Source organism: Lynx rufus, unplaced genomic scaffold (genome assembly GCF_022079265.1).
Source record: "Lynx rufus isolate CCGP_SWC_20201006 ecotype Redwood Valley unplaced genomic scaffold, mLynRuf1.p SCAF_4, whole genome shotgun sequence".
NCBI classification, from domain to species: Eukaryota; Metazoa; Chordata; class Mammalia; order Carnivora; family Felidae; genus Lynx; species Lynx rufus.
This window is the reverse complement of record NW_025814856.1, coordinates 145,361,999-145,383,021: the sequence shown is the minus strand read 5'-3', so window position 1 is coordinate 145,383,021 and position 21,023 is coordinate 145,361,999. Positions and strand designations below refer to the sequence as shown.

General features: G+C 52.8%; 1 protein-coding gene across 1 annotated transcript in view; it reads right to left on the bottom strand.

Moving 5' to 3' along the window:
- The window catches only part of SND1 (staphylococcal nuclease and tudor domain containing 1), a 424,279-nt gene that overhangs the window by 12,198 nt on the left and 391,058 nt on the right, over positions 1–21,023 (bottom strand). The window contains exon 17 of the mRNA XM_047094810.1: positions 3,949–4,137. Within this exon, the coding sequence (XP_046950766.1) occupies positions 3,949–4,137 (189 nt within the window). The remainder of the gene's footprint in view (positions 1–3,948; positions 4,138–21,023) is intronic.

The window sequence follows — 21,023 nt, the reverse complement described above, 5'->3', positions numbered from 1 at the left end:
GACTCCTCAAGTAAATGCGCCTTGGGCGACAGCATCAGGTTTCCTCCTTGGGGAGAAGGGTGGAGCTCCTCTGCAGGCAGGTTCAGGTGGGCAGCAAGCTGGAGGTCACGGATGATGCAAACAAAAGCCTCAGGGACGGCCTGCAGGCCTCTTGCTCCCACAAGGAGTGTGGCAGTGGGGCCAGTCCAGTGACAAGGTCCCACAGCTCACTGGTAGGAGGGGCACAGCAGGGTGTACCCCCCCGCTGCCTGCCAAGGTGAAAAGACACCAGAAGCATGAGATTGCCAAAGGGTAGGACAGGGGGAGCTGCTCCTCAGATAAAGGAACTCCATTTCTAAGAGGGAGCTGGCTTGGCCCCTTGAATAGTGGAGCCCTGCAGGTTTCCCTCAGGAGATGGAGGTGACCATCTGTTCCCTGGGACCTAGCCACCAGCAAGCCGGTAAACGTAGCCCGGCTAGGTGGCTTCTTGGTGGGAAGGAGACAGCTGAGAGCTTGGCCCACCCTTAGAACAAGGGGACGTTTTGCCCATAATGGCTTATGTTGCCTTTCTGCAAACTGGGGCAGAGGGGACAGACACACTGGCGGGCACCTGCCAGATGGGTGCCACTTCCCTACAGCCATCCCTAGCCCTCTCACAGTTCAGATCCCTGCCAAGGAGCCTGTTTTGGGGAATTCCCAGGAGGGATGCTCCTCATCCTGGACCCACGGGGCGATGACAAAGAAGACCCAAAGACCCCTTCCAGAGAGAACAGTAATTGTGTGTGCACAGAATCAGTGCCTTATGGCTCTCCCTCCAGGCTCTGGGCAGATGGAAGAGCTGGGGAAGGACCTGCGTGGCCAAGATGCCGACCAGAGGATGGGACGCTGAAGCTGGGAATGCTCTTGGCCTTTGGTGCAGGCAAGCCTGAACTGGGTCTAAGCAGCAGGGCCTAGGCATGCTGGGAGACCCACCCAAGAGGGCTCTGCTTTGCTCTGGGAAAACCTCCGGACTGCATTAATGTGGAAAGTCCTTTCCCAGCTCCTCTGATTCGTGGTAGGGTTTGTGGTCAGGCTGGGGGCCAGGATGGCACTGTGTCCTGAGGTGGGGCCCCTTGGTAACCCCTCCGTGACCCTGGCCTTAGACCTAGGTGGGGGAATGGGCAAGGGAGGCGGCTCCTTCCTCCCTTCTCTGTTCTATTGCTGCTCTGTCATGCCAGTTCCTGTCTACGTTGTGGGGCCAGGTCAGGGGCATAGGCTCTCTCCTCCTGTCCTCACCCGTCCCTGGCCCTCCCTCTTTCCTGTACATCCTCCCCAGGGAGTCCCAGATCCTCTTTCTGGCAGGAGACGGGGGATGTGAACTGAGGCTCCACTGGCTGGAGGCCTTCCTTTCTAAATCCTATTTAATATCTCCGCTCAATAGGCTCCAAGGGTGGGGCTGGCTCGGGGCCAGGGTTGTGGAGGCCTTCAAGATCTCAGTGGGGAAGACAAGCTCAATAAAAGGCGATCAATGGCCAACCCAGCCCTGTCCAGGGCTCTGCTGGGGCAGAAGGGGGGGCCGGGGAGGGAGGGCAGTTCTGGTGCCTGCCATCTGTGTTTCCCTCTTTGGTCCACAGACCCACCCAGGATTCCTGGAGGAGGAGGGGGTAACCTGGCATTAGCTTCCTGTAGAGGAAGAGGAGGGCCCAACCAGCATCTTCATGAGGAGAGAAGTCTGCAGGGCACAGGGAGGAATCAGGCCCAGCAGGGAGGCAGCTAAGTTCTCATGGAAGGGAAGCTAGCATTGCCAGGTTCCCTCAGACCCGCTAACAAATGTGCACGCACATAATCACATTCCCCAAAGACTTCTGCATGCTCTTAGTCTCACAAAATCTCTCAGCATTACCTTTCCTTGGTTAGCTCACAGGTACCACCATGATCCCTTAGCCACATGTGCCTGTCTCCGGACAGCTAAGGCAGCCCTCATGGGGTCACAAGGGAGGCAAGGTTGGAGATCCTTGCCTCCATCCTGGGAATACCTCAGATATGCAGCGACTACCAAATTCTCTCATCCGAGTCCAGCCAACTCTGAGGGGGCTGCAGTGCTCCACACACACACACACACACACACACACACACACACACACACACACCGCTCCTGGGAACCAACCCCACCGGAAGAGGCAAGGCATACTAGGTTCTGCCACGACCCCCGAAGAGGATGGGATGTGTGGGACAGGGACCCAGCAGGCAGGCAGGCCCTTGTACTGAGTAGCGCACTGCATTTTAATTGGACTGGAACAAAACCACGCAGCCTGTGGAAGTAATTAATCACTGGTAATTACTCCTCAACATCATCATGTGGCAAGAGTGAAATGATGACCTGGGCTCTTTCAGACAAATCCACTGCGTAGGAAATAGTGGTGCCCAGTACAACACCCAGCAAGGTACCCATTCCTCCACCTCAGGCCAGATTCCCCTCTGTCTTCTCTTGGGTCCCTTTGGGGTCTCTAATCTCAGAGAACAGAGGGTCACTCAGACCCGAAGAGGCTCGTGTGCTGAGTGACTAAGGGAGCAGGGCCTGGGGGCAGAGACGCTTTCAGAATCTGGGCTTTAGAGGCCGGTGCTTGCCACGCTGACCCCCTGCTGCTAATTCTTTGGTGGAGGTTCAGCCCTTTGCACACAAGGCCCCAGCACCACGTCTCAGCCTTTCCCTTCAGTAGGCACAGGACACGGGGCTGGCAGTCTTAAGTTCAGCTCTCACTAACGGGAAAGCCAAGAGGAAGCTCCTTTGCAGTAGGGGCTAAGGTTGCCTGCTTCCCCATCACTCTAGGAAGACGGGGTTTACTGTGAGCAGAACTGGGACAAGGAAGGGTGGAAGTGTCCTCAGAGGCCTCATGGTGGCCTATTCCTCCAAGACATGGACAGTCCCTCTCACCTGTCCCAAGATTTGTGGGTCACCACTCCCTACAGTTCTTCCACTCTCATTAGGGTTGGTCACCTGTCCCAATCCCCAGGGGACGGGAAGAAAAGACAGAGAGATCTAGGCAGGAGTCCCTGGGCCAGTGCCTGAAGGAAGACAGCTGGGAAGGACCCAGTGAGGAGGTGGCTGCTCTGGGCTGGAAGAGAATGAGGGGCCTCTGGGCCCTGATGCCCCCTACTCCTTTTGGCAGGTGTCTGGGCCTTGACTTTGGGAGGCGAGTTGCAAGCCAGATGGCTGCCCCATGGGGAAGGAAACGTTTATTCCTGGAACAAATTTATGGCTCAGCACGGCTGTCCCATGAAATCCTCCTCAAGCTCAGAGAAGCCCTGACAAATTGGTGGCCGGCTGATTTATCCCCATTATCAGGGCTGGACTATAAGTCAGTGGCGACAGGCTGAGTCAGGGGGTGCCAAGCCCAGCTCCCACCACCAAACCACTGGGTTCCTTAATCGCCCATTTGTTTCCAAAAGCTGCTTTCCGACCCACCCCCCTTGTCTCTTCAATGCAGTGTCTGCAGAGACTGATGGGCTATAAATCTGCTGTCCTAACAGCTTTATGCATCTCCTGGGGTAGCTTCCAAAATGGGCTTCCCTGCAGGGCGATGCGAAGGAAATTCAGAAGTGGGCTGCGGGTCGCCCAGCTGCTCCGAGGGCAGCAAAGAAGGGTCGGGGCTGGCGAAGGGAGGACTCCCCAGTCTCCTGCTCACAAGGGGCTCTCCCAGGCACTCCTCTCATGGCTCCAAGGTCACCTTCCAGACAGCGTTCTCCTCCACCAGGTCCACCAGAGGAGGCCTGTGGTTGACGAAGCCTAAGCTGGCAGCCTCTCCCTCGGTCACGTGTGGCTCCTGACGTGGGGTCTGAGACCAACACCAAGCGGGGTCCCTCGGGGGGGGATAACCGCTCTCTCTGTTGTGTGGAGGCAGTGGTGTTGGGAGGGGCGGGAAGGCGGGAAGTCTGAGCTCTGGGTGGCGCCCACCTCCTCCCCGGCCAGGCCCGATTCCACACCCGTACCTTTTCTTTCTTCTGCTTGGCGGCCTCCTCAGCAGACAGCAGGGATTTGTAGTAGGAGCTGCGCTCAGCGGTGAAGTGGACCTTGGAGAGTGAGTGCTCCACCAGCAAGACGGACAGGTTGGCGCCATCGATGTGCAGCCAGCCGATGAAGTTGCCGGCCTTGTCCATGCTCTCCACCTCCACCTCTACCTGGGGAACAGAGAAAGGGGGTGTCAGCCTGCAGGGGGAGGCCCTGGCCAGCTGCCGGGGCGTTCACACCACAGGACAGGAGCGCATCAGGCACAAGAGCAAGAGCTCACTGGAGCTCCAGCACTGCTGACCCTCTTAGAACCCTTCGCTTCAGTTGTGAGTGGGACCTACGCGTTCTAGCCTCTCACACCCCAGAATCATCCTTACAGATACGTCACTGACCAAGCAACTTCAAAACTCCCTTCTTCTCAGAGCTTTTGGCAGACAGCTCCTAGGGTAAACTCGGCTCCCCTTAGCTTAAGCAAGGGAGTCTGCGTTAGCTGTGTGCGTGTGAGTGCAGCCTGGGGATCGGGAGTGAGACAAGCAGCAGACATAGCTCCGGGAACATCCCACTCTTCTTTAGCGCCCACCCACCCCCGGCTCTTCTAGGAAGACAGGCAGGCCCTGGGGAAGCAAGACAATCCCTGGGGAGAGGGGTGTACAGCTGAAGGAATTAATGCTTAACAGAGGTGATGAAAATGGCTGGATGAGAGCCAGGCGAGGAGAGGAGGGAAGGGGGCAGGTGGGCAGAAGGATGCGAACAGGAAGTTTACTAACACACGAGGGCATTTGTGGGGTGACCACAGCAGGGGGCTGCTCCTGACAGGGAGCGACGAGTAGGGTGTAGTCACTACCATCAGGCCAGTCTTTGGGGCCTTATGCTGTGGCGGAACCTCAGAACCCTCAGGGATCCCTGCAGGGCCCGGGGGCATCTGAGCCTCCTCCACTGAGGGCCTCCCCAAGACCCCGAACCCCAGTACTGACTCTGCTCCTCCAAGAGGGTGGCCTTGATGCCTTGGCCCTTGTGGTAGCTGATCTGCTTCCACCTCATGAAGGCAATGGCCCAGGGTGAATTTCTTCTTTGATTCTCTCCCAACCTCCTCCTTTCTCTGCTAAAAGGGGCTTGTAAAAGTCTTTGCTGCCAAATATGAAAACTTGTATTAATTTAAACAGCTTCAAGCTCGATTAAGCAATAAAATGAATGTCTAAATACCTGGGAATTCTTTGAAGCCTGGGCTGGAGCCAGCAGCAGCAGCAGCCCAGGGCAGAGGGTTAGAGAGGAGAGCGGAGGGAAGGAGAGGGAAGAGAGCAGGGAGAGATGTGGGGGACATGGCACCCTGTAAGTAGACAGAGGTGACTTGGGCATGCAGACAGAAGGCAATGGGGAGAAGAAGGGGTAGGACCAGGAAGGCAGGACCCTGGCTTTTCCCTTTTCTTGAACACCCTCTTCCTACTTAAGGCTTACGGTTAACCCTTCAAGTGGAAATGCAAGTTCAATGATGCCTGAGGTTGGGGTCTGGCCCAGAAGCAGATATGAAGAGTTTATTAGAGCTAGGAAAAAAAAAAAAAAAAGATACTATATAGATCCATTCCAAGCTGACTCTGTAGGTGGGTAGGTAGGTCCCCTATTCCTGGACCTCTGGTCTTTTGCCATGTTAGTAGCCAAGTGTCGTTTTCCTAAAACTGAGGACAGCTGCCCTGCTTGAGCACACGGCCTCTTTCCAGTTCTGAGAAGCCTGTGGTGGGCCAGTGTGGTGGTGACAAGAAGCTTGATGCTCCCTGGCATAATTCCTCTTGGCACCCGATTGCTAGAATGGAGGCAAGAACCCCAGAGACGGGTTGATGAAATACCCAGGCAGGTACAATCCTTCTCATCCTATAAGGTGCCCACACTTAGACCTCACTCCACATAGCAAACCCCAAATTCACACCTCACCTCTGATGCTGCAAACCAGACCATGGCCTCTCAAGGGCTCACACTAGCAACAGACACAGTGATTGGGAGCCACGCCTGGGGTCAACACTACCAACCCTGTTGGCTGACTTCACACTTACCAGCCTCTCCCTGCCTGCAATCAATATGCTAACTTGGGCTTGACAAGTCCCTGGGCCCAGCCAGGCACAGAGGAAAGAAATCTCTAGCCTTGGGCACTGTCCTCTCACCGAATCCATCTTGGGTTACAGAGGGAGATAAAACTGTAGCCTGTGGGTCTCTGCTTCCCCTTTCATTATGGCTGCTGCAACCAAGGGCATTCAGGGGCAGGTGGGCTGGGATCAGTGGAGGGATGGGGCTACTCCCAAGTATCTTGACTTGTGACCTCTCTAGCCAAGCCCTGTGCCGTACCTATCCTTCTGGGCACAAAGAATTCAATCGGAAGACCAAAGTCTTAACCCTTCTCTAGTCCTGGGAGAGTTCCACGGGGAGCAAGCACAGGGTTAACCATGGTGGTCCTAGGTTGGTATAAGTGTTCACTGTTCATCATGTTTCTCTCAGATCGATTGCCAGGAATTTGTAGCCTGACTATAACATTTCATGGACCAATGTCTGTATATGCTCTATTTTTCTGATCAACTTTAAGACTCAGGTTTTTGATACTTTCTCTTAGTTAAAAAGTACATATAAACCACACATACATATGGAGATATACAGATACAGCTGATTCTCAGTGTTTGTGGTACTTATGTTCTATAAAGGCACCATGAACACTGAATTAGTGAATCCTGAACCATTGCTCTCAGGGGAAACACAAGATTAGATTCCTGCAGGACTCTCATCACATTTTTATCAACTTACCAATACATAACCTTCTTCTGTGCATGTTTCTGTTTAAAGACACCTTATTTAATATATACTGATGATTCATTAACATTGAAACCACAGCCAATAGCACTATCACTCATGCCTGAATAAAGCTTATCTAACACGTGTATTTTCTCCTTAAGGCATATCACAGTCTTCTTGCACTTAGGAACACTAGACAGCACTTCAGCACTCTGCTTGGAGGCCATTTTAAACTACAAAATCACCAAGAGAAAGCACACACACAAAAAGGAAAAATGCAGGACCACTTGTGTGTGGTGTGACAGGTGAATAAGAAGGCTGTGCAGCACCTTTTTCAGCCTCAGGTGGGAGATGTGCTCACCAGCAGACTTGAAATTTTCACTACAGTGCACATCCACAAATGATCAAAAAAGTCCCATGGGGCACCTGGGTGGCTCAGTCGGTTGAGCATCCGACTTTGGCTCAGGTCACGATCTCACAGTTCGTGAGTTCAAGCCCCGCGTCGGGCTCTGTGCTGACAGCTCGGAGCCTGGAACCTGCTTCAGATTCTGTCTCCCTCTTTCTCTGCCCCTCCCCCACTTGCGCTCTGTTTCTCTCTCAAAAATAAATAAAACATTAAAAAATTAAAAAAAAAAAAGTCCCACGAGCACTGATTTTGGGTTACAAGTAAATTTTAGCAAGTGAATTTGCTAACACGGAATCACACAGAATGAGGATTGACTATCTAGAGGTATACGGAGAGCTATTTCCTACAAGTTTCTTTCAAACTGAAGACAGGAGTTAGGGGAGGCTCACTCATGTCAAATACACAGGAAATCTCTTCCGGTTTCTTTCTGGCTATTATAATCAAGTGTTGTGTAAACCGGAAAGTGCTATACAATATTGCTACTTGTCTCTTCAGCATCTTGTGGAGTGTTTCAGGGAGAGATTTGGACTCAACAGCTTCCCTTGGGAGGCCTCCTACAATGGCCATGTGACAACAGGAGTTCAAGACTTGGGTGATGACCGTGGGCTGCTGGAGTGTTTCATTTGTGCGTGGGCATTCGGTGTGGACACACGTGAGCTGATCCGGCCTTTAGGGTATCACAGAGTACGTGTCCACATGGACACAGGCGGTGTCAGCAGGGAACAGATGGAGGCTCTTCTCTTCATTCCCCTCTTCAATGCTCATATTGAAGCTAAGGCCTAGGAAAACAGAGCTGAGGGGAGGAGGCCTCCTGAGAGATCATGAGGGGGGCCATTGCATCCCACTGAGGAAGCAGCTGGGTGAGAACGAGGAAGAGGGTGGCCGAGATGCCTGAGGTCGGACCTGCTCCTCAGGCGCCGAAGGACACCGTGCTGCTGCCTCACTGGGCACCCCGGCTGGTCTGGCCATCTGCCAGCATCTCTTGCCCCGTGCTCTTGAGGCAGACAGAGCGGGTGCGGATCTTTGGTCCGAACCAGACCCTGTGAGCTGAGCTCTTCCAGCTTCAGTACCACCTTCCTGTGAAGGCTTCCCGAAACCATCCCCAAGTGAACCACTCTGTGGACACCTATAGGCTCACCCTCCCTTTGGCATTTAGAGGGCAGTGTACAGCACAGAGGTCAAGAGGGCAGCCTGTGGAGCTAGACTGCCTCAGTTCAAATCCACCTCCCACCTACGTGACCTTTGGCAAGTCACTTAACCTTCTGTGTCCTTGTTTTTTTTTTTAACGTTTACTTATTTATTTATTCATTTATTTTATTATTTTTGAGACAGAGAGAGACAGAGCATGAACGGGGGAGGGTCAGAGAGAGGGAGACACAGAATCCGAAACAGGCTCCAGGCTCTGAGCTGTCAGCACAGAGCCCGACGCGGGGCTCGAACTCACGGACCGCGAGATCATGACCTGAGCCGAAGTCGGCCGCTTAACCGACTGAGCCACCCAGGCGCCCCTGTGTCCTTGTTTACTGTAAAACTGGCATTGCAATATTCCCTATCTCAAAGGATTTGTTATGATTAAATGAGCTAATACATACACTAAGCATGTAGAAGATTACTGGACACATAAGTGCTTCATCATCAGCAGCAGCAGCAGCATCAACTTTTTACTTCATAGTAGGGCCAGTTATTTTCTCTCCAAATATCTTTATTCTTCAACTAGGTTGTTTGCTCCAAGGGGGACCAAAGCTTTTTCTCCACTCTGCGTCTTCCCCAGAGCTGGGTGTACTGACCGGGCAATGAGATGGCAGGAAGAGCATGGATCATGGAGTCAGACAGACTTGGGCTCAAATCCTAGCTCTGGCTGGGGACTTTTGGGAAGTCCCACAAACTCTCCTCTCCTAGCCAGTTTTCTTGTCCGTAAAAAGAGAAGCGGATCCTATGCATTCAAGGAAGTAACATAAAACTGCTTCCTCTTCCCTTCAGCTAATACGGGCCAGCAGCAGCCCTGCTCGGGCTGAGCTCCATCCCCTTAGCTTTCCCTCCATCTAGAAGGTTTGGGTTTCTTACACCCAGGGGGCCTCATGCAAAATACAGAGTGGAGGGAAGGCAAGTGTGGGCTGATGGGAAGAGCTAATGTGTGATTGTCCTCACACCCAGCTGAATAACCAGGTGCTGTTCTGCTCAGTCGAGGGGGCGGGGGGCGTCTCTCTCTGCCACAGGGGCAAGGGGAGGGGACACGGCCCGGCCAGCCGCACCCAGCGGGAGAGCAGCTGGACACACTGGACTCGGCCTGTCCGTGGGCTGGGGCAGCCGGCGGGCCCGCTGCCTCACAGTGGGACACGTTCTCCTGCTCCCAAGCACATTAATGTGCCACTAATGAAATTGTTCTGGCTTATTTACCAAATTAATACAAACGGCACAGGCTGTTAATTTGCATGTCTCCTAATTACTGAGGAAGAGCTCCCGTGCCCAGGCAGCACACACACCTCAGTGCCCACCCAGCCGGGCTGTGGTCTCACCCTTCCCAGCTGCGGGTGCGTGAGGAAGGGGAGAAGGGAAAGGAGGAAAGGGGAGAACTGGAGCGGCTCTGGCTCGCTCTCCGTGGCTGAGAACAAGTGAGGAGAGAAGCTGTGGGGGCCATGAATTTGTTTCATTGCCTATAGTTCTTTCCTTAGTGGCTGGAGTGCCTTGGCCTCCAGAAATACACTCGGTCCCTGTCCTGCTCCCCTCTTCCACACTGCCTCTCCTTTCCCTTGTTTGGATTCTGTCCAGCTTCTTAGGAACTACTCCATCAGGCAGGCAGTGGGGTCTGAGTCATCTTTCTCTCCAGGCAGTGTGGCACATTCTGGGCCTGGGGTGCCGTGCAGGGTTAGAACGGTGCACGGGGTCACAGGAAGGGAAGTGAAAGCCACGCAGGGGCTGAGGGTCTTATGGATACTACTCCTCTTTCTCAACTTGTCCTGCTCCTTCCCAGCCACTAAGCCTTCAGATTCTGAAACCTTATGTAAAGTATATGTGTATGGGGGGGGAGGGGGGAGGGAGGGAGAGAGAGAGAGAGAGAGAGAGAGAGAGAGAGATTGGTCACTTCAGAGCTCACCATAAGACCATAGAGGAAATTCTGACTGCCCAGGGGGTTCATGTAGCTGTCCTACCTCTCCTGCTCCAGGAACCATATCGGATGACTAGCGGTCCCAAGTCTGGGGCAAGGCTGAAAAGACACAGGTCCTCCTGCAGCCTCCTTTGGGTCTTGGTGAGGTTTGGGCCAGGGGAGGGAGAAGACACTGGAGGCTGCCTCCACTGAAAAGCAAACTTGAACAAGGCAGCTAGGGGCGCTGCGCTCGGGGCAAAGAAACTCTGAAGTGTTGAGCAGAGGAGGAGACACAGCAGGGGGCTGCACGCTCCACTGGTGACTCAGGGCAGCCAAAGGAGGTACAGCACAGAGGCGACTGGCAATGGGGGAGGGCAGGGAGATCCCATGCTTATGTACCCACCTTCCTTTTTTGTGTGTCAAGAGGATGGAGAAAAGGTACGATCTCCCCAAGTGTGCCAGCCCCGCCTCTAGGCACAGTGCCTGAGTGAGGGAGAGGACTGTTCTTTAGCCAGCCTCTTCGGTTGGGAGGCTGCAGAATGCCTGGAAAACAGCGAGGGGATGCTCTCTCCTCCAGGGGAGGTGGGCCGCCTCCGGCAGGACAGGTGAAGCCAGGTAGACAAGAGCAGCGGCACAGGACACCCCTGCCCTGGGGTCCTTGGAAATGAAGACTTCCCGCACAGGTGACGGCGATGGAGGTCATACAGGCTGCGAGTTCCTCTAGAAGGCAGAGAGCAGACTGCTCAGGGCTGCCTCTGGGGAGGTGACATCAGGGGCCTTAATGACAGGCAGAAGCCTCTATCCTTCCCACATGCTGTCTGGCCACAGGCCTGCTTTCAACACCCCCAAAGCCACCAGCAACAAGTATGGGAAAAAGCCTGAAACTAGGAACACGGCAGGAAGGAAGATCGGATGACAAGGCACCGAGGAACAAAGAAAAGGCACCGGACTGACTGGAACTGTGATCTGGGCCGGGGGGGGGGGGGGGGGCGCGGGTCACGTCCCCTCCAGGCTCAGTCTCCTCACACACAAATGAGAGCAGAACCAAGGTTTTAGGGTGCTCTCGGCTGTGAGCTAGCTGAGGGGACAGTCGGGGCTGGGTGGTGGCACTGGCGGCGTACCAGTACGACTGGGGGCTGAGGAGACAGAAGGGCAAGCAGAGAAGCCCCCTGCGAACCCTCGGGCCCCGCAGGAAAACTTGCAGAGAGGCACAAAGGGCGCTCCAGCCTCTTCCGAACCCACGCCTCCCACCACTTTTCTGCCAGAATGTGAGCAGTGATCCAGAGCAACCAGACTGCACCGGAGACTCCTTGCCTGTTACACAGAGGTAGCCGCATCGCCGCAGAGCTGGTTTTCCACCATCACTGATGCTGCATGAAGGCTGTAACGTGCTGCCACAGCTAGAGCTGTGAACTTGAAGAGACACCTCACCTTAATATAGTAGCAGCTTAACACAGCCAACGTGTGCCCGCCACTCACAGGCACGCGCAGACACAGCAACGTCTCTCAGAGACGACGAACATCACCACACTGCAATTAATAATGTAACGCTCTGGGAGCTGGAGAGGCAGTGCCCATGAAATGCCTCCTGGGTCTCATTACCGGCAGCTGCCGGCAGGGAGTGGGCAGAGGAGAGGCAGGCAGCAGTACAAATCTCCCCTGTGCTGGAGAAGCAGCGCTCTGGTCCCCATCAGCGCCCCTGCTCCTAACCCCGCGGCACCTCCAGATCAGATGACTCTTTCAAGTCCAACCCACAGTGCCAACTGTTCTCCAGAAAACCTCCCTCGGACATCCATGTGCTGGCCCAAGCCAAAGCCCTAGGAATGCCTGGAAATCAGGCCCGAGTCGGCACGGTGGCCGGAGGGGTCAAGAAGCTCCTGGAAATTGATGGAAGGCCTGAGCACAGAACAAGATGGCTCAGCTAGAAGTTCAGGGCTTCTTCCTCTCCCAGAATACCTCAGGGATGAGGGGTGGGATGAGTAGGGGTGGGGCGGGGGCGGGGCAGCTCCTGGTCCTGCCTGAGGCAGAGAGGCGGCAGCCAAAGTGATCAGCATCGTCGGAGTCTGCCGGGAAATGCAAACCTGCTGACTCCAGGCCTTTGCAGGCGGTAACACAGTTTATAAACTGACGCAATCTGTTCCTTTGGTGCAGACAATGAGGAAAGTAGATTGTTCATCTTCTCAGGAAAACCCGGGGCTAAAGGCTGGAAGGAGATTTAACTCTCTCTTCTCTGAGATTCATGCAGGAATGACCCTGAATCAGGAAGCCCTCATTCTGCACCCCTGTCCAGGGCACCCCTAGTGGCACCCTTCCCCACAGGTTTCCTGAGACCGAGCCAAGCTTTGGAACTCCTTCAGACCATGGGGCACACCGAATGGCCCAGCTCCTCTCATCCTCCTTGGCTGACATGGAGAAGAGCAGCGCCAGCCCAGAAGAGCAGCGAAGACAAGACTGCTGTTCATCAGGTGCCCCCACGCAGTTCTTCATCCCAAACCTTGGCGTGGGCCACGGAGGCAGCCACGGTGGCGTTTTCCAAAGCCCAGCCAGAGTACCTTAGGCTGTACCCGAGCCCTGTGGGGACCGAGTTAGCGGCGAGAGGAAGGTTGGCCTCTTGTCAGGGCAAATCAGTGTATGTCTGACACGGAATAACTACATGTGGCTATCAAATGTCTGACCTGGTCTGAAAGTAATCGAATATTGTTCAATCAGGTCGAGTTAAAATGCCACTTCCCCCTTTATGAGGACCTGTGTGTCCCCCTGATCCCGAGGCCCACTCTGGACAGGCGCACTCTGCTTTGCTGACTCCAGCTCTCCGGCTTCTTTACCTGAACTGCTGTGGGTTTCTATGGGGACCCGCATCTTGCTTTCAAAAAGCTCCTATGTTGTCATTCATAATTACTTCTTTCCTTCCCACCCCAGAGAAAAAGAAACCTAACTCTAGATCACACCCTCTTTGGCTTCCTCGGGCACCTACCAGTCACCTCTCACATACTGTCACCATTCCAATCCCCTCTTCCATCCACCTCTCTGCCTATGAATATCTTGCCCATCCGAGAAAACCTTGCCTTGACCTCCTATCCCACCCAGTCGACCTATTTCTCCTTACCCAGAGTATTTCCTCAACTCTCTTTTTCTTCTCCATCCATTGCGATGGTTCACCGCTATCAATACTGCAATGGAACTGCGACTTCTAAGTCACTCAAGACCTCTCAACTGTAATTTTAACAATTCCTTCTCACATGTCATCGATTTTGACCTTTTGAATGATCTAACCAAGCTAAGAAGCCCTCTTCCACTTTAAACTTTTTTTTTAGGCCTCTGTGATTCTCAATCGTGGCTTCTTCTCCCTGCTCTTAGTTTCATTCGTGAATTCTTTCCCAACAACATGCCCCTTGAATATGGATATTTACCAGGGAGCCATTTTAAGCTGTACAGCCCCCATTTTTCACTGCTCTCGGAGTTATAGGACACCATGACTTTTATTTCCAGTCCGGACCTCTCTTCAGAATTCAACTCCAACCTGACAAATTTCAAATGTAACGAGTCTAATTCTGAATCTACTATCGTCACTATAAAACCTGTGCCTCCACCTGCATTTCTTATCCCAGTCAGCAGCACGAGAAGCTCGGGAGTCATCCTTGGCTCCCTTATATATTCACACTCAATCTCCGGATCACACTAATTCTACTTCATAAATGTCGCTTGAATTCTTCCTCTCTTCTTTATCCTCACTGCCACTCCTTGAGTTCAGGTCCTACCTTTGGGGAACAGTCCCCTTCACTGGTATCCCTGCCACCAGTGTCCCTAATGGCCCCTCCACAATGCTGCAGTGAGGCTTATCACAGGCAGTGCAGCACGATGGTCAGAGACAGGCTGGGGAGCCAGACCCCCTGGAGTCAAGCCTTGCTCAACTACTTACTAGCTGTGGGACCCTAAGTGGTCGAATGGGCACAATAATGGTGCCTACTTCAATGATTTTTACTAAAGAATAAATAAACTGATTCTAGTTAAATACTCAGGAAGAGTTTGGTAGATAGTAAGCACACGGTTACTGTGCGTTTGGGTTACTTAACCAGAAAATCCAAACCTGATCCCTTCTGCTGCTGTTGAGACCCTTCCCTGCTCTCTGCTGAAGTCCAAATTCCTCAGCACAGCAGAGTATAAGCTTCTTACCACTGGGTTCTTACTGGTCTCACCTTCCACCATTTTGGCCCTCATTACTTTGCTCTGGTCATGCCAAACCAACGCCAGCTCCACACACATGATGCATCGTTTCAGGCCTCTGTACACACTCCTCCCCGTGGCTAGAACGCTCCTTCTATTACTGCACCTGTGAACTCCTACCCAGCCCATGAAGATTCTGCACTGATGGGATTTCACTCAAACTATTACATTATTTACTTAGTAATGCTTTCCCCCACATACCACTACTAATTACAGTATCATAATGGGCGCTTATTAATGTCTTGTTACTGGCACACGGGAGGCATTCAGTGAGCAGATGATGAAAGGTAAGACGTCTTAGCTTCTCCAGATTACTGGCAGTCAACTTGGAGAAGGAAAGTTCCTGGGACAGAAAACTGTCTTTGGGGAAATCCAGTGGCGCTGAACAAATTGGGAGAAGGCCTGTTTCGAGAACCTCTCTAAGGTGACAGGGATGTTCCCACAGATGCCCCTGTCAGAGCAGGTCTGCTCATAGGAGCCCGGAGGGGCAGAAACTGGCTTTTGGTCAGTGCAGCCAGCACTGATGACTCAGAGGCTCCCAGACGTCACGAGCAGAAGGGGCTGTTTCGCACTTGGCTTTGCCTGTACTGAATATAACTGGAGCGAGGATGGATTCCTCTATTTATCCAGGCATGAACACAGGCAGCAGCTGTGTATGCCTCCCTCTGGTCTCCTACACATCCACCACTCCTGGCCACCATCCCTCAGCAAGGAAGGGGTGAAGAGCAAAAGCAGACACGAGACAGCCAGAGGAAGAGCTAAGAGGACAGGACAGGACCCCAGACCCTGTCTGCTAAGTCCTTCAAGCCAGGGGGTAGGTGTCCCAGGTAGGACTCAGTCGCCTGAGGGAACATCTGAGCACAGGGCTGAGAAAGCCTCAAGCTACAAGTCACTTGCCAGTGTGTGGGCAGGTCTCAGGTCCTTCTAGGAGAACAGGGAAACCTTTGGGGAAAGGCCACTGCTGTTGGGTTTAAGGGAATCTGGAGCTCGGACAAGCTCAGTCACTTCAGAGTTCTCAGAACTGGGCTGTGGCCACGGGGGCCAATAAATGCTGTCAGGTTGCGGCAGGGATGTCCTATGCTAGGGGAAAGGGGATATGGGGCTCCTTCTCCTTCATTATCACCTGGTCTCTTGGAATAGGTACATGGACACCAATCCCTCTTGCAGGCCAGAGAAAGGCACAAGAGAAAAGAATTTGGAACAGATAAAAATCCTATACTTGCAGCTAGGAGCCAGGCAATTTATTTCCCCCTGCCCCTGTGTTCATCCGTATTCTTCCTTAAAATCCAGCTGCCTTCACATGCCAGCAGGAAGCTGGCCCTGGGCCTGCTGTCCTCGGCAGGCACCCCTTTCCGATTCACAGGAAGGCAAAGCGGTGGGGCCGGAAGAAGTCCTGTGATCCACACTCCCGGACAGGCCATAGAGAAAGCCCCCTGCTCCCCTCTCAGCACACTCAGGGGCTGCTCTCTTAGGCCCAGTGGAGAGGAGATCTGGGCCTCTTCAGGGACTCTGCCTGTGTTTCATGCACGTTCCCAAAGTCTGTCTCAAACCTATGTCAACACAGTAAGGAAAACAAAAAAATCCTTTCAGATGATACAGTCGTCCTGTTCCAGTAGTGCCAGTGGGTGAGGGCTGTTGTGTGCTCACCCTCCAGTCATGTGGGCAAACGAGGCCCTTGCTCAGTATGACCGGGAGGGCCTGTGATCTCTGTGGCCTCTCTGTAATACAAAGAAGGGCCTGTGGGTAGAAGCCACCCATTATACGGTCTGAGCACACATAGCCCAGATTGGCATAAGTGCGGTATGCCAGAGGCCAGATCGCCTGGTCAATGACCCTGGTCCCGGCCCCTGCCCTCTTCTGGGGGTCGAGGCTGGGCTTCCTCACTGCTCATTTATTGCTACTGACAGTGAAACTATGGCACTGCTTGTACCGTCTGAGTGGAGCTCTCAGATGTCATAAGCCCTCCCAAACCTCTCTGTGGTCTGCAGCTGGTCCGGGCCACCTCTGCCCAGGAAAAGACCAGGAACGAAGGGCGTGGGCCGGCACGGGTGTGTTGACTCCTCTGCTTCTCCACACTGAGGCCACATTCCCTCTTCTTCGCTGTCTTTCCCCAACTCCCTGGGCCATGGACTCCTCATGCTGTTTTGGGCTACATTTGTAGTTACCTCCTGAAAGTACCCAAAGCCACTGGAGTGACAGCAAAAGCGAGAGAGGGAAAAGTATTAGTGGTAGGAAAGGACAATACATAGGATGGGTCAGCAGCTTAGCTGTTGACATGACTCTCTGCCCATCCTCTTGACAGGACTCAAAGCGCCATTAATCACAATGATTTCTCTCTCCCCCATTTCAACCAAATGTGCCGAATACGACTCAGCTTAATGAGGTCCCAGGAGCTAACGGGTGGCCCCTCAGCCCTACTATTTGCTCAGGCTAATCTTGTCCTGTTCTCAGGCAGGGAGCAGCTATCCTGTGTTCCTCTGAATGGGGTCAGGGTGGCCTCATTTGCCCTGCTCCACCCTCCAGTTTGGTTACACTGAGCAGAATTCCACTGACACCTGCTCTCTGCTCCACACGGGGAGTGCTCCCAACGTAGGTGTGCTCTGAAGTGGAGACAGGAAATGAAGATGCTCAGCATCTTTGGCTAAGATTTCTGGAAGGCACAATTAAGCTTTTAAGACAATACCTTTGGTTTTGGAGGAAGCGTGGTGAGCCTAACGCTTTCCTAGGCCGAGGTGCCTGCTCCAGGCTCTTCTGACAGAAGACAGTGTGGCTGCAGCCACTGCTGTCAATGCAGCTTCTCCCGCCACAGACTTTCTGCCAGTGTCCTGGGGGGGGGGGGGGGAAGCTTTGAGATCCCTGCCCCCACCCTGACACTCGACGTAAACATTATTTAAGCAATTGGATTTCTTTTAAGGCGATTTGAAGATGCTCTCAATTGCTCACTGCTGCCTGGAGCCAGTGGGCAGGAAAACAGACAGTGGGAAGGTCAAGAGCAGGAAAAAAAAAAAAAAAAAAAAAAAAAAAGGAAAGGCCAGCACCATCCTCTTAGTCAGGTAGTAAAAGGCATGCCGTAAGGAGCACGAAAAGAAAAAGAAGGGCTATGAGGAGAGATTCTCAGTACCGTGAATCTTCTTGAAGTACACCATACTCCCCTTCTCACCAACTTCATTTCCTCTAATCCAGCCCCCCTTGCTCTGGCTCAGCCGATCTGCTTGCCGAGTGAGCTGCCCAACCCGCCTCCTGTAGCCCGGCTGGTCCCTGAGGCCACAACCCTACATCACAGCCGGAAAAGTCAGACGTGCAGCGGCCCCCGCACCGCCAAGGGAGGAGCAGAGGTGCAGAGCACACTCAGAGAGATGTCTGGCCGTTTACCGGTAAGGGATTGCTGAGAGAACCCCCACTTCAGGAAGTTTCTGGCCAGGAGTGCCGAGAGAAAATGCGTGAAGATGTGTCCAAGGGGCAAGTCCCCCACACCACTTAGATCTTCCAGGAAGCCTTCCCTAATTCACTCTTTCTAACAACTCCATCTTTAGTGCTCACGTTAAGTCCTCAATCAACTAGACTGCTCTTGTAATCCATGAGCTTTTACATTATGCCCTCCAAGTGAGGCTGTTGCCTGTTTCTTTTGCACCCACCCCTAGTCCCCGCGTCATTGCCCAAGCATCAGGATTCTAGGCAGTGCTAGAAGGGGCTTGATGGAGGGGGCTCCTGGGCGACTGTGCTTGGCAGGGCTCTTTTGTTTCTGGGCAACACCTTCCACATGGCTATGTTCCTGGTTGCTGTCCAGAGCTTCCCTAACAAAGACAGCTTCCAAGGCCAGGCAAGCAGCAGAAAGTGCAGGTTACAGTTATAATAGAGTACAATGTACCCTGCAAGGGGAGATCATTGTGGTTCAGCCTTGCATCTCTGGAAAGATACAGCAGGGCTGGAGAAGGACCAGGGATGCCCAGTTGAGCTGATTAAAGAGAAGAGAACATCCAAAAATGATTAGGATTCTTCAAAATGGAAAGACAGATGTTGAAGGAACTGCAATGTATAAAAATCATTAAGGATGTGTAAAGAGACCTAGGACTTATTGTAATCAACCAACCGAGAAATAGCTATTTGGCATCTCCTAAGTAGAAAAGCACTGCATTAGGCATTGCAATAGATGCAAACGGAGAAAAAAAATAACTTCTGTCTTCAGAGAGCTTCAGTTGAGAAGACACAACGAAGCTGCCTCATGTCGACTAGTGACAAAATGCCATGTAAAACCCATGACCACCGAATGGTAGCACAGACGGCAGGCACTGGAGGGGTTCACAGGAGCACGCCAACTCTGAGGGCTAGACAGTGAGGCTACTTCAGGGAGGGGCCAGGCAGGACATCACAGGTGGGGCCAGGCAAACACGCTCTAGCATGTGGAATGACCTGGATCATACTTCAGAAATAGTCATGGATGGTAGAGTGAAAGCAGGAGTGAGGTAGAATTTCAGGACAAAAAGGGAGGCCGAGGTCAGTGGAGGTATAAGCAGATACTGAGGGAGAGGGAAGGTGGCAGAGACAGCAGAGGCCAGGAAGAGGTGCAATCTGCTCAGAAGAAAAGCTCAGGAGGGTGACCTTGAGGGATGGGGTGATGGGATGGGTCAGAGCCCAGCCCCTTCTAATACAGATCTGGGACAGACGGATCGGGGGTGGGTTCTGTACATCCTTAGGAAGGCAGGAAGGGAAGGATGGGAACCTAAAACAAGATGCACAGAAGTCCTGGTACAGGGACAATAGTTGGGACGCAGGAATGAGAAGAAACAGACAAGTGTAGTGTAGCTGGTCAATGGATCATGCTGATTGGAGTCAGAAAGCAGAGGGGAGAAGACAAGGGAGTCAGAAAGAGAAGAAGAGCCTTTACTGGGCAGGGTCCCCTAGCATGACTTTCACTTATTCCCTGCATAACAGACAGGCACGGTGCTTTGTGTCTGGTCCTACCTCCACCTGCCAGTCTCCATTCCGACATTTCCTCCTGATTTGGGGCACCTCATCCATTGGCAGAACTGCACGATGGTTACTCTGAAGCCAGACTTTCTGGATTCAAACTTGGCCTCTACTGTTTAGTAACCTGGACGAGTTATTTTAAGCCTGTGCTTCAGATTCGAAGTTTAACACGGGAGCAGTGAAAGTGAATACCTCCCTCCTAAGGAAAATGTGAGGTTTAAATGAGTTATTATACACAAAGTTCTCAGGAGAACGTCCAGTAGAGAATGTTGGTGCTCCTTCCTGGGTTAAGCACAGATGGAGAGAACAGAAACGTATTTTGAGGGCACCTCGGTTATAGAGTGACCAAACTTTGGTTCTCTCAGGGAAAAATCATAGGCCTTTGGCTAATATACAGATGATACAGTCTTCCTGTTCCAGCAGTGCCAGTGGGCGAAGGCTGTGTGTGCTCACCCTCCTGTCACACGGGCAAACTGAGTCCTTGCTCTGTATGACCTGTGATCTCTGTGGCCTCTCCGCAATACAAACAAAGGCCTGTGGGTAAAAGCCACCCATTATACGGTCTGAGCACACATAGCCCAGATTGGGATAAGTGCGGTATGCCAGAGGCCAGATCGCCTGGTCAATGACCCTGGTCCCGGCCCCTGCCCTCTTCTGGGGGTCGAGGCTGGGCTTCCTCACTGCTCATTTATTGCTACTGACAGTGAAACTATGGCACTGCTTGTACCGTCTGAGTGGAGCTCTCAGATGTCATAAGCCCTCCCAAACCTCTCTGTGGTCTGCAGCTGGTCTGGGCCACCTCTGCCCAGGAAAAGACCAGGAACGAAGGGCGTGGGCCGGCACGGGCGTGTTGACTCCTCTGCTTCTCGGCACCGAGGCCACATTCCCTCTTCTTCCCTGTCTTTCCCCAACTCCCTGGGCCATGGGCTCCTCACACTGTTTTGGGCTTTGCAGTTACCTCCTGAAAGTACCTAAAGCCACTGGAGTGACAGCAAAAGCGAGAGGGAAAAGTATTAGTGGCAGGAAAGGAACAAGGCAGAATGAACTAGGTGTTTCCTAAACAGATCCTGAAATGTCATGTCACACGGGCTCTGTGGCATAGACCTCCCAGTTTCCATTCTTTTCTTCTTAGTAACAGGTATCCTTTTAGTCCAGGTATTGGTGTGGCCAGCTAAAAGTCTGTCCCTCTCTCATTGGTCACACCTCTGAGATTTAGCTGATATTTTTGAGTGGGACTTCTGAAAGCATTTGCCACCATGGGCTTCTCCCTTTTCTTTCGGCATCCTAACTGGAAGGAAGGTGTGAATAGGCGGGGCCCCACAGGCTCCTTGGACCTTGAGAATGGAATTCATGCGTGCTAAGAAATGGATTTGGATCCATTCCTCCAGAAGGAGGAGGGGATGTGGATCCCTGTTGACACTGAGGTCACTGTACCAGTCCAAGACTGTCTGTCTCTGGAGGTTTTTCATGAGAAAGAAGTCAACTTTAATCTTGTGTAAGCAACTGCTGTTTCTGAACTGTTTTCAGCAACTGAATGTAATTCCAAACTGATGCGTTAGTATCTCTCTGGAATGCATGTCCTTCTACCCTTGGTTTGGCTG